This window comes from Theropithecus gelada, chromosome X (genome assembly GCF_003255815.1).
Source record: "Theropithecus gelada isolate Dixy chromosome X, Tgel_1.0, whole genome shotgun sequence".
Classification (NCBI taxonomy): Eukaryota; Metazoa; Chordata; class Mammalia; order Primates; family Cercopithecidae; genus Theropithecus; species Theropithecus gelada.
This window is the reverse complement of record NC_037689.1, coordinates 649,400-662,318: the sequence shown is the minus strand read 5'-3', so window position 1 is coordinate 662,318 and position 12,919 is coordinate 649,400. Positions and strand designations below refer to the sequence as shown.

At 46.3% G+C, this 12,919-nt stretch overlaps 1 protein-coding gene across 1 annotated transcript in view; it reads left to right on the top strand.

The window, feature by feature from the left end:
• Positions 1–1,567, top strand: part of LOC112616285 (centromere protein V-like) — a 2,533-nt gene extending 966 nt beyond the window's left edge. Inside the window, exon 2 of the mRNA XM_025373285.1 lies at positions 1–1,567. Within this exon, the coding sequence (XP_025229070.1) occupies positions 1–779 (779 nt within the window). The 3' untranslated portion in view covers positions 780–1,567.
• The last annotated feature ends 11,352 nt before the right edge of the window (positions 1,568–12,919 follow it).

The window sequence follows — 12,919 nt, the reverse complement described above, 5'->3', positions numbered from 1 at the left end:
GGCGAAAGCGGCCCGCGGATCCTCCCGCCGGCTGCGCGGCCATCGCGGTCACGGGCGCCAGCCGCGCGCAGTGCCCCCGGGTCCAAGTCGGGGTCGGGAGCCACGCGGCGGCCAAGAGGTGGTTGGATAGGTGGCGACGGAAGCGCCGCTGGCGGCGGGTCCGGAAGGCGGGCCCCAGAGACCGGCTGCCCTCCGCGCCACCCCGGGACCCGCGGGGACCAGCCCGGTCCCCCAAGGAGCTGGACCTGGGCGCACAGCGGGAGCGCTGGGAGACGTTCAGGAAGCTGCGGGGCCTCAGCTGCGAGGGCGCCGCCAAGGTCCTGCTGGACACCTTCGAGTACCTGGGCCTCGTGCATCACACCGGGGGCTGCCACTGCGGCGCGGTCCGCTTTGCGGTCTGGGCCCCGGCAGATCTGCGCGTGGTGGATTGCAGCTGCAGGCTGTGCAGGAAGAAGCAGCACCGCCACTTCCTCGTCCCGGCCTCGCGCTTCACGCTGCTCCAGGGCGCGGACAGCATCGTCACCTATCGGTCCGACACGCACCCGGCGCTGCACAGCTTCTGCAGCAGGTGCGGGGTGCAGAGTTTCCACGCAGCTGTCTCTGGTCCCCGCGTGTACGGCGTCGCCCCGCACTGCCTGGACGAGGGCACCGTGCGCAGCGTGGTCATCGAGGAGGTCGGCGGTGGCGACCCGGGGGAGGAGGCCGCCGAGGAGCCCAAGGCCATCCACAAGACGTCCTCCCAGTCAGCCCCTGCGTGTCCCCGCGAACAGGAGCAGTGATTGGGGCCGCAAGCCCGCCCGAAACCGGCCCGGGCGGCCCTACGGGGAGCGTCCGAGTACCTGCACAGATCACATGCTGTGAAAGAGGTGTTTCTGGCCTGGTCAAACCGTGGATTCCCTTCCAGTATTTACCCTTCCTCTCCACTAGTTTTCAGTGAACTCGCTTACGGTCCAAATCTTGAACACACCTTTGTCTGTGTAGCACAACGTTAATCTTGCAATTCGATAAGCAAGAAGAGTGTCTCTGATTTTTCAAGCCATCCATTGTATCTCTTGCTATTACTGTTCTGCCTACAGTTGTCACAAATCACCTGCAGATGATTCCTGTGTACTGTACGTTCCTGGTGCTATTGTGAACAGGCTTGTTGTTTTCAGCGCTTTGCGTCTGGTGTTTAGGACGGCAACACACAAACAGTTTGTAAACATGTACTAGGACGTCTTCCATTGATTATGGTGTGCGTGTGCTCCCGCACCTGTGAGTTTTAGGTAGACGTTCATATTTTCACTACTTAGATTCGAGTTATGCTATTTCCTGTTTTTTAAATGATATATTTCAAGATTTGGTCGTGTTACATACCTCATTACTCTTAATCACCAAAAGCTGTTACTATTTTGCTTGTTTTTGTTTGGAAAGTGTCTCTGGGTAAGGAGATGGGGATACAGGAATGAGAAAGACACTGTCCACACAGGAATGAGAAAGACATCCGTGCATTGTATGCCCTCTTTAATCTTTTGAAATACCTGTCTTGTACATGTGTTAAGTATATAGAAATCAGTAAATACCTTCTAGGAAACGATGTGTGTTGGTGTGTCTGTAATGTCCGGCTTGGCTATGGCAAGGCTTGGTTCTTGAAAGTACTTGGTCTCAGATTATTTGAGGAGGTGGTGCTGACTCTGGCTTTTGTAGTAGAGACAACTTCCCCAGGGTCCCCTACATTTCTGATGAGGGGAATTAGCAGAGGGTTTACACACTCGGCCTCTGGGGATACACTACCTGTCTTTGAATCCTGGACCTGCTGCCTACTCGCTATATAACCGGTATGGAGTAGATTAAAACCGATTCCTCAACTTGCTCTCTCCTCAAGAGTGTTAACAGCTAACAGAGTGTTTGTTCTCAGGGTAAACACAGTGCCTTGCCTTGACTACCTGATCCATGAATGCTTTTTTTCTCCATTTCAGGCCCCCAAAACTCCTCCTATCAAGGCACCCAGACAATATGAAACTGCATTGTTTAGGGGCGTCCATACACGTGGGAAAACCATGAAGAATTGGCAGTGAAATAATCTAAGCCAGCATCAGATTAAGGTTTAACTCTATGGAAGAGGAATGGCTTTGAGTGGGGGGTGTGTCCTGCATTCCTGTTCCTCTTGCTATGTAACAAACGGCCCCACAGTGAGTCCATAAAATCACCGCCATTGTATCATATGCATGGAATATCAGAGGCAGGAATTCAGACAGGGCGCAGTGGACATGGCTTGCCTTGCATGGTCTGGGACCTCAGCTGCAGAGGCCTGAGGCCTGACTGGCTGGGGACTGGAACCATCTGAAGGCTCATTCACTGACATCCCTGGTGCCTGCATAGAGAGGAGTGGAAGACTAGGCCTGGCGAGTGGAGGGCCTCCGTGTCACCACTCCATGGCCTTTGGCTTCCTCACAGCAGGGTGGGCCTCCCAGTAGTCAGGCTTCCCACCTCATGACTCAGGCTCCAAGTAGCACTCTTCCGTATCCAAGGTGAATGTTGCATCACTTCTCACAGGCAAGACTCAGAAGTCATGTTGAGTCAACTGTGTCATACTCTGTTGATTAGAGGTGAGTCACAGTCTTTTCAGATTCAGGCGTGGGAGGGAGATTAAATCGCAGGTCTTGGTATGAACGGGGCAACTTTTATCACAGTACGAGAGATGGGAGATATACTTGTGGCCATACAGTCTGGCACAGTGGGCTCCTAGGGAGCTGGTTATGTTTCATTCGGTTCTCCCACATGGTGGCCACTCAGATGTGCTTAACGGGTCACATATTGTTTGTGTACAGCTGTGTGTGACTGAAGACATAAGAAGGAAACAAAATAGGTGACTGACTCCTATCTCTGAGCAAGACCAAGAGCAGACTAAATGAATGACTGGAGGTACCGAGGGAGCGACAGTCAGAAGGGGGCTGGCTGCTTAGTCCTGGAGCCGACCTTGGCCACGCCCACGCAAACCCAGTCCAGAGTAGAAGTCTTATTGTCTTCCGGACCGTAGGTATTTCTGACCCCACCAGAAATAGTTAACTTCCTGCTGGTTGCATATGCTGGACTGCCTTAGCCCCATGCCACTGACTGCCCCTTCCTCTATCCTTTCTAAGCCCTTTGTTCACTTGTTCATCCATTCCACAAGCATTTACAGCGGGTTTGGAATGTGTCAAACAGAATGTGAGAAGGACTTAAGGCTATGGACAAAAAGTGGAGTTGGGTAAAGATGCTCAAGCGAGGTTCTTAGAATGTAGCTCAGTTCTTCCATAGAATACCATAGGGAAGGAAATGGAGACACCCCCCTCTCAGTACAATGGAAGAGCGCATCTGGCACCAGATCCACAAAGGCCGCTTGTTTGTATGCTGGCTCTTCAGATGACATCTTAGGACGAACTCCAGACTAGAAGGTGAATTTCCTTTCTGACAAGTGTCAAGGGAAGACTTGGAAATGTGTTTAAAAAGGAAAATTCCCATCATGAAACCAAATGGAAGACAATATCACTGGTCATAAAATATAACTAGAAATAGATGTAATCAAAATGTTTATTATTATACACAATTTCTATTATTTTGTTTTATTTTTTGAGACAGATATTCGCTCTGGTGCCCAGGCTGGAGTGCAGTGGCTCGATCTCGGCTCGCTACAGCCTCCACCTCCCCTGCTCAACTGATCCTTTCACCTCAGCCTCCCAAGTAGCTGGGATTACAGGCACGTGCCACCACAGCCCGCTAATCTCTTGTTGTATTTGTAGAGATGGGGTTTCGCCATGTGAACCAGGCTGATCTTGAACTCCTTAGCTCAAGCTTCCCAACTGCCTCGCTTCCCAGAGTGCTGAGATTACAGGTGTGATACATAATTTGTACATGTACCTTTGAAAATGAAAAATATGAAATAGACCTAAGCACCCTCTCTCTCTCTAACAAATACTTCACGTGTGTTCCTTTATTTACTTCTCACTAAAATCTTTCAGAACTCCTATTGTTAATCTCAATTGGTGGAGGAAAAAACTGAGACGCTGATAATGGAAGGACCAAGCCCATGGATGCCAAGGGGGCAGGTGGCAGGGAGAAGTTGGAAAGCCAGGGTGATTGAACAGCATGGTCAGTAAGGACTGGGGAAAAAGTAGCTCTCAGGCGCTTCTGCCCCATTCATCCTGGCCCCTCTCTGTTTTCATGGATCCAATTCTCTACGCATTTCACCCTATCTCCACCTCACATCAAAGGCAGCTCTTCATCCCTGGCCGAGATCCTTTGGCCAGCTGCCCAGTGCACGCCACCATGATACGGGCCTCCTGTAAAAATCTGAAACGACCGTAGATTAGATGCTCTGCTATTTCATGAGCCCCCACGTTGTTTGTTTATGTGCCAATATACTTGTGTCTATGGCCACAAACGACCTGCATATCACAGTTTGGAAAACACTTATTTTGAGGACAGAGGCTTTGAACGGACATCCACCTGGGCTTGTGTCCCAACTCTGCTACTTGTTCCTGCCTGGAATGGCAACAAGTTTTAAGAGTAGCATTCACCTTCTCTGTGAGGCTTCAATGAGAGCATGCACATGAAAGAACGATGGAGCTTAGCCTATATAAGCGCTTACTGCATTTGAGCCCTTTTTATTCATCCTGTTGTTGTTTGAGCAAAAATCCAAATGCAGCTTTTGTCTTAACTGCACACAGACTGAGGTGTAGGCACTACTTCCAGGACCACTATCTCAGGAGCTGTCATCCACACTTCTTTGATGTAAAAACTGAGCATAAAAGCAATTCAGCTACGAAAAGGTAGGGGGAGGGAAGAACATAGGCCTTCTGGTTCCTTATTAAGTTACAACTTGCCCTAGACCCTGTCATCTCCCAGTGTATGGTGTGAGGAACAGAGATAGCCTTTTCCGTTCAAAACTGTGTGACGGGGGCATGGGTCAGCAAAGTACAGGGTCCTGCAGGAGCACAGCGATAGGGCACCCTTTGTCAGACAAGTCAGTACACCGTTCTGGGCCTTGGTTTCCTCATCTGTACAACGGCGACAGAACTACACATATCTTAATTTACTGAGGATTTTAAGTGAAGTGCTGGAAGGAGAATATGGAGCTCCATGCCCTGATGCGTCAAATGGTCAAGAAATGTCACCCGCTGTTCCTAATATGACTTATGTTATTATACCCCGATATTTGGACCAAAGGGACCTAGAACTTATCACTTTTGCCTGGGACTCTGCAGTAAATGCCTCAATGAGTTACCCTGATAACTTTCCCCTCCTCCATTATGACCAGGATCAAGGTTTTTCTGGGAATGGCACCACAATTTCTGTGACTCCACCACAATTCCTGAGACTTGACTCTGAGCCACTATCACAGTCTGCATGCTCTTCCCAATGTGAGGTGTGCGGTTGGTGGGGTTGATGCCATCACTGTCTCTCGCTTAAATAGTAGACTTGAAGTGAGTGAAGGTCGTTCTCATGGGTCAGGCTGTAAAACATGTAAGCAACAGTGAATTCGGACCCACAAGTGGACATTGGAGAAATTGTTAACAGCCGGGGAGAGCTGCAGATACCAGCTGGGGAAAACCAAATTACAGCCGCATGGTCTCTGAGATAAACTCTCGTCATTGCAAGCTGGCCAATTCCCGCCTCTAGAAGACCCAGGGAGATTGCTCCCAGCATCCCAGAGGTAGTTGGTTAGGATTCGCATCTCTAAAATAAGTGTTTCCAGTATCACATGCAGGCACAAGGGTGTCCACCGGAAAAACCGACTGTCTTGCCTGAGTATATCTTCTTGCACATTGGAAAATCTTTCCTAGAGACACTTTGATGAAGATTCTCTTTCCCATTTTCTTTCTGCCAACCTGAATAAGATCTCGCTAAATACGGGATATTAAAAATTATGTTTCAGGAGATTGCATTTCTGGCTGTATTGGAGGGAAAAAAAAACACCACATTGATCCTTCCCCCGCAAAGCAACGAAAGAACCGAGATGACGATGGTTCCCAAGATATGGACCTAATGCAATGCAAGAGAACTATCTGCAAGACAGAAGAAAGAGACATGTCGAGCCGTATGCCTGCCTCAGCCTACTGGCGGGAGGAGGAACTCAGGCGGAGCCTCGTTGTCTCCCCGAGTTGTGGAGTACGTGGTAGGAACATGAGTCCTCCTTAAAAAGGAAAGAAATCCTGCCATTTGTGACAACATGAATGAACCCGGAGCATGTCAGGTCAAGTGAAATAAGCCAGGCACAGAGAGACAAATAGCAAGTGATCTCACTTACATGTGGGGTCTCAGAATTGGAACTCACAGAAGCAGAGAGTACAAATGGTGGCTACTGGAGGTTAAGGGTTCTGGGGGCATAGGGAGTGTTGGCAATGGGTAGAAAATTTCTGTTAGACAGGGGGAATAAGTTCAAGGGAGCTATTGTAAGTCATAGTGGTTATATTCAATAGCAATAGATTGGTTATTTGAAAATTCCTAAGACAGTAGCTTTTAGGTGATTCTACCACCACCACCACCAACAACAACAGCAACAACAAAAACTGATAAATACGTGAAGGGTGGAATATGTTAATTAGCTTGATTTGGCCATTCCACACCGTATACAGATATCAAGCATCCTGAGGTACACCATAAATATATACAATGTTTACTTGTCAATTGAAAAATAAAAAAAGAAAAGAAAGAAAGTGATTTCACAAAATGATGAGGGACCACTAGACACAAAAGAGTGGACTGGACCTTACCTCACACTACATACAAAAATTAACTCAAAATGGATCAGAGACCTAAATATAAGAGCTACAATGATAAAACTCTTATAAGGAAATATAAGACTAAATCTTACGTTTCTCTTCCGTAAGTCTTACGCTGTGACCTTCCTTTAGGCAAAGGCTTTTGCATGTTTGTGTATGCATTCGACACCAAAGTACAAGCAACAAAACAAAAAAGTAGATAACGTGGACTTTTAGACAACCCATAGAAAATACATCTGATGGTAGACATATCCAGGATATATAAAGAACTCTGATAAATCAACAGTCAAATGATGACCTAATTCAAAAATGAGTAAAGAATCTGAATAGACATTTTGCCAAAGAAAGTATACAAACGGCCAATAGGCACACGAAAAGCCACCCACCATCATCATTAGCCAGTAGGGAAATGCAAATCAAAACCACAGTGAGCTACCACTTCATACTCAGTAGGATGACAAGAATAAAAAAGACAGGCGATAACAATTGCTGACAAGGATGTGGAGAGATTGGAGTCCTCATATATTGCTAGTGGGACTATAACATAGGGCAGCCTGGTTTGAAAGAATTTGGCTGCTCCTCAGTACTAGAAACAGAATTTCCATATGGCCCAGGAGGTTCATTCTTAGCTTTCTACAAAAGAGGAATGAAACTCTATGTCCAAACAAAATCCTGTGCACAAACATACACGGTATCGTTATTCCTAGTGGTCAAAGACTGTGAGGGGTGCAGGCGTCCATCAGTTGACGAACTGATGGATGGAATTTAGTTTCTCCATTCAGGGGAGTATGGCTTGGCAACAAAAAGGGATGAAATACTGATACATGCCATAACATGCATGAGCCTAGAACACGTGATGCTGCATGAAAGAAAATCACAAAAGACCACATATTATGTGATTCCATTTGGAAGAACGTCCAGTATATGTAAACTTATGGACTAAGAAATTTTATTGCCGTTTGCTTGGAGAAGGAGAACAGGGTGGGAAGTGACTGTTAATGTGTATGGGGCTTCTTTCCAACGTGATTATAAGGTTCTAAAATGCGATTGTGGTGATGGTTGCAGAACCTTGTGAATACGCAGAATGGAAACAAAACAAAACAAAACAAAACAAAACAAAACAAAACAAAAAAACACCTGAACTGTACACTTTAAATGGGTGAAGTTTATGGCATGTGGATTATATGCCAACAAAGTCTTTTTTCAAAACTACCGTTTATCGTCCACTTTATGTGCACTTACCTCTATTTATTTCCAAATGTACATGAGTAACATTCATGTCCACTAACTGGTTGAGACTTTTGAAAAGCACTGATAACCTGATGTATTTTTGGGAGATGAGAAGCAGAAATCAATGGTTAACGTGTAGTTTGGCAAGAGCTGTGACCGCTGTGAAACTTCATTTCCTCATCTTCGAAGTAATTACATCTACTTTGACATGACATCGTGGGAATTAAATAACAATGAATATGAAACATTCAACCCAGTGCCTGGGATTAACAGACACTCCAGGAAGGGTGAAACTCATATTACTTACCAGAGTACGGGGAGGATTCATTAAGAAGGTAAATGTTTAAACAATGTACTGAGTCTAGTACGTCAATTTCTTTTTTTCTTTTTCTTTTTTTTTTCCAAGAAAGAACAAGGTTCAAGGTATTTGTGAGAAGTTACCCTGGGGAGTGCAACCATTCTGGAGTTATAACTGTGTTCAAGTCCTGGATCCCACTTACAAGCTGTGTGACCACAGGCAAGTGACTGAAATTCTCCCGTGCAGTTGCCTCATCTCTGCCAACTCTGCATCTCTGCCAACACTGCATCTCTGCCACAGCGATACTACTACCTTCCCTGGAGGGTTGCGCTCAGAATAAGAGATTAGAATGATAAAAATGGAGTTCGTTACTCCTGCATTTTCACTTTCTCCCTTTTTAAGGTCTTCTTTTCCTGATTCTAAAAATGTATTCAAGTATCCTTCAACCCAAATAACCTTCCTTTGTCTTCCACTCTACCTACCAAACTCTTCCTCATTTCCTTTTAAATGAAGTACCCTGGACTTCTCTTCCTCACTCTTCAATTTCATGTAGTCCGTCTTCATTCACGTGGGCCCCCAAGCTGTCCCAACTGATAGGTATCCATAATGTAACAAGGATGTCCTACCTAATGAATCCCAATGGACTCCTCTCTCCCTTCTGATCTGGCCTTACACCTCCACAGCATCACCCTCCCTCCTTCCTTCACATCTGTGGTTCTACTTTTTCTCCTAGCTACTATCCTATTCCTCAGAGATTCCTTTCTCCATCTCCTTCCTGGGCTTCTGTTTCCCTGTGTGCTTCAGTGTTACTATTCCCTAGGTTTGGTCCTCGGCCAGCTCTTTACATGCTATCTTTCCTACATCCTGGGGTGAATTAACTCACGCTCATGGCTTCGTCTGGCTGATTGCTGAGAGGACTCACAAACGTGTATTTCTGGTCTGAAAGTAATCGCTGAGCACCACACTGAAACGTCCAGTTGCCTTCTGTACATCCTGGATGTTTTCACAAGCACCTCAAACTCAGATCAATCTCAGTGCACTCCCCTCAGCTGCAAATTTGTGCATGCCCCTGTATTTAATGCTTCAACTGAGTACGCTAGCATTGCTCAGTCATCCAACCCAGAAATGTTCCTTCATCAAAGACTGGATGAACTTAGGCCTGAAGTCAAGAAACAGCAGAAGACTGGGGAAAAGTCAGATGAGTCCGGAGACCAGTACCATGGACAATCGTAGACCTCAACCTCAACCAAGCCCTATATGGGGGCCAGTTAGTCCACTGTATTTTCCCAACCAGCTCTCTCTCCAACTACCTGTAATGACCATTTATTATACAACTGTATGACTCTGGAAACCCCTGATCTCCTTTCCCTCACTCTCAGAAGCTGGCCGCACCTCCTATTTTCCTGAGAAAATCCAAGACCTCAGGAAAGACTCTCTCCATTTCCTACCAGCAATTGTGAACACCTACCTGCATGTACAGGCACAAGTTGTTGCCTTTCCTCCATTTATGACAGAACGTCCCTCCTGCTCTTTCCGGGTAATCCTTCAATGTGTGCTTTGAATCTCACTGTTCCTATCTTCCCAGGAATCTTATAGTATCCATCATACATTTATGCTCCCGATCGCCCCCGTCAACTTCAACCTGTCCTTCCCAAACACATCTTTCCAATAGCACTAAATCACGCACTGGTCATGAAAACCTTATAATGATAAAAATCAACAATCAAACGCTCAAAGCACCCTCCGTCTTCCCCATATTACCCTGCATCCACTACCTTATCTCCTTCCATTCACAATGAAACTTAGAGCTTTCCACACTTGTCATTACTTCATCACCTATTCATCCTAAAACTCATTCTTGTCCCCCACATCCCAATGAAATGGCTCTCTCAAAGGTCACCGTGGTGTTCATAAAGTTGAGCACAATGGAATGTTCTGTCCTCATGTCATTTTATATCTCCAACTCTATGAACAGGAGGAAACACTCTTCTTTTTGAGAAACTACCATTGAGTTGGCAGTTTGCAATTTTCCTTTGAATGGGCCATACTTTCAAGTTTCCTTGTAGGCTTTTGGATTCTTTTGTTGCTGCTGAAAACTAGGACTTTGAGTGTGGTAATGTGGTAACACGGAAAATTAGATCCTCTACCTTCTCCAGGATTTGCAGTTGTTGATTTCTGAAAGCTGCGGTCGTTGATTTTGTCTAGAGGGTTTTCCAAACCCTTTTGGGAGAGCCTGCGTTCGTTGTCACGTGTGGCCACTGAACTCTCTGTTCCTTTAGTTTGTTTTCAGCTTGTATTTTGACAGCAATTTCCTTGACAGCCTAGAGCTTACAAAAAAAAAAAAATTCCTCTGTCAGCCTTTGTGGATTCGCTCTGGGCTGCAGCACTCCTTCAACCCTCAGCCAGGCCACTTACAACTCTGTCTTGGCTGTCACTTCCTGTTTAGACTGAGTCCAGAGATCAGCTGGTGAAAGCTTAGGGTCTTCTCAGGTCTTTTCTGAGCATGCATCCAATCCTGGGCACGCACCTGGCTTTCGACAATCCCCAGGGTACGGGACTGCTTCTGAATGATCTAATTTCCCAAATGGTCTGTCCGCCAGCATATCCCCCAGGTTTTGTGTTATCTGCTATAGGTTTCAACTGTAGTTTCTGCCTCACACAGCTGCAGTTTTTTGATTTGCCTTATAAGGTTTTCAGGAGCTGCCCAACATTTTTCTGCTCTGACTTCCCTGTTAGGTCAAACAGAGAGGAGCATCTTGCTTCCGTCTTTCAGGAAGCCCCTAGACAGGTTAGAACCGATGAAAACTATGATTTTTGAATAAGCTCTGCTCTGCTCCCTCCGGAACCAGGTACCAGGGTTCCACACGGGGGATACAGGCTGCTGGGTGCAATGCCGCCACCAGGTCCGGGAGAAGGTGGAACAAGGGCAAAGGAAAATGCGACAACGTTTCCCTACGATTTTGTCTTTACGGCAACTTTTTTGATTGTGGTAAAATATGCAGACCATGACATTTGGCATTTAAACCCTTTTTAGTTTACATGTCACTGGCACGTAAGTACATTCACATTGTTGTGCAACCCTCACCATTATCCATTTCCAGAAGTTTTCATCTTCTCAAACAGAAACTTTGTGTTCCTCACACAGTAACTCCCTTTCTCCCCATTTCCCACAGCCCCTGGTGATCTCTATTCTACCTTCAGTTTCTAAGCATTTGTCTCTTCTCAGTACCTCACAGAGGTGAAATCTCACAGTCTATGTACTTTTGGGCCCAGCTCACTTTCCCTAGCATAAAACCTTGGAGGTTCATCTATGTGGTCCCACATGGCAGGATTTCATTCCTTAAAGCTGTATCATGTGTATGCCACGTCTTCTTAATCCATTCATCCAGTGATAGACTATATCTTTCTTTTTCTTTTTTCTTTCTTTCTTTCTTTTTTTTTTTTTTTTTTTTTAAGACAGGGCCAGGTGGGAGTACAATGGTGCGATCTCGGCTTACTGCAACCTCTGCCTCCTGGTTTCAAGCGATTCTCGTGCCTCAGCCTCCTGAGTAGCCGGGACTACAGGCGTGCACCACCACACCCGGCTAGTTTTTGTAGTTTTACTAGAGATGGGTATCGCCATGTTGGCCAGGGTGATCTTGAACTCCAGACCTCAAGTGATCTGCCCTCCCCGACCTCCTAAATTGCTGGGATTACAGGCGTGAGCCATCCGGCCCGGCCCAGTGATAGACATTTAATATGTGGTGTACCCTGGCTATCGTGAATAGTGCCCTAAAAATGAGCCACTCACAGACAGACAAATACTAGGTGATTCCACTGAAATGAGGAATATACAATAGTCAGCCCATAGAAGCAGAGAGTAGAATGGTGGTTACCTGCGGCTGAATGGGGTGGGAGAAATGCGGAGTTGCTCATCAGTGGGCGTCAAGTTTCAGTTATGCCAGAAAAATAAGCTCTGGAGACTTCCGTACAAGATTGTGCTCACGGTTAACACTGTCTTGTACACGTTAGGGTTTGGTAAGAAGGTAGACCTCACGTTAAGTGTTTTTGAACAATATTGTAAATGACACTCTCTGGGCGGTCTTCTCTGGCCCCTCAAACTAGGTCAGGTCACCATGTTACAGCAGCCTAGGTGCCTTTTCTTCATATCACATGCCATAGTGAAAGAATTCATACAAACACGTAGAAGAGTGTTTGCCACACAGCAAGCACTGAATAAATTTAACTACTAGTACCATTTCAACATACAATTGTGTCATGTTTTCAGCTCTTATTACCTACATTGAATAAACTTGGAGTTGGATGTGAAGCAGTTACTTCGTTCATTCATAAAGTTAGCTCTGTTCTGCGTGTTAGAGAAGAGAGCAGGAGACACAAACATAATTTTTGATGAACTTGCGTGTCCCCTCAATCTATAAGGTGACACTAAGGCAGAGACAGACACTGTTTTCCTGCAGGTCCACGGAGAGCAGCAGACAGGCTTTGCTCAGGGTGGGCTGAAGGGGCACTGCCAGATTCCTTCCGGAAGGTGCCTTTGACGACAGAAATCCACCTGCACAGGTGGCTGCACTTCTGTCCAAGGCTCAAGAAGGCCCGGTGCTGGGATTTCAAACAGTGTCCATCCCTCCTGTCCCTGTCACTCCTCTCC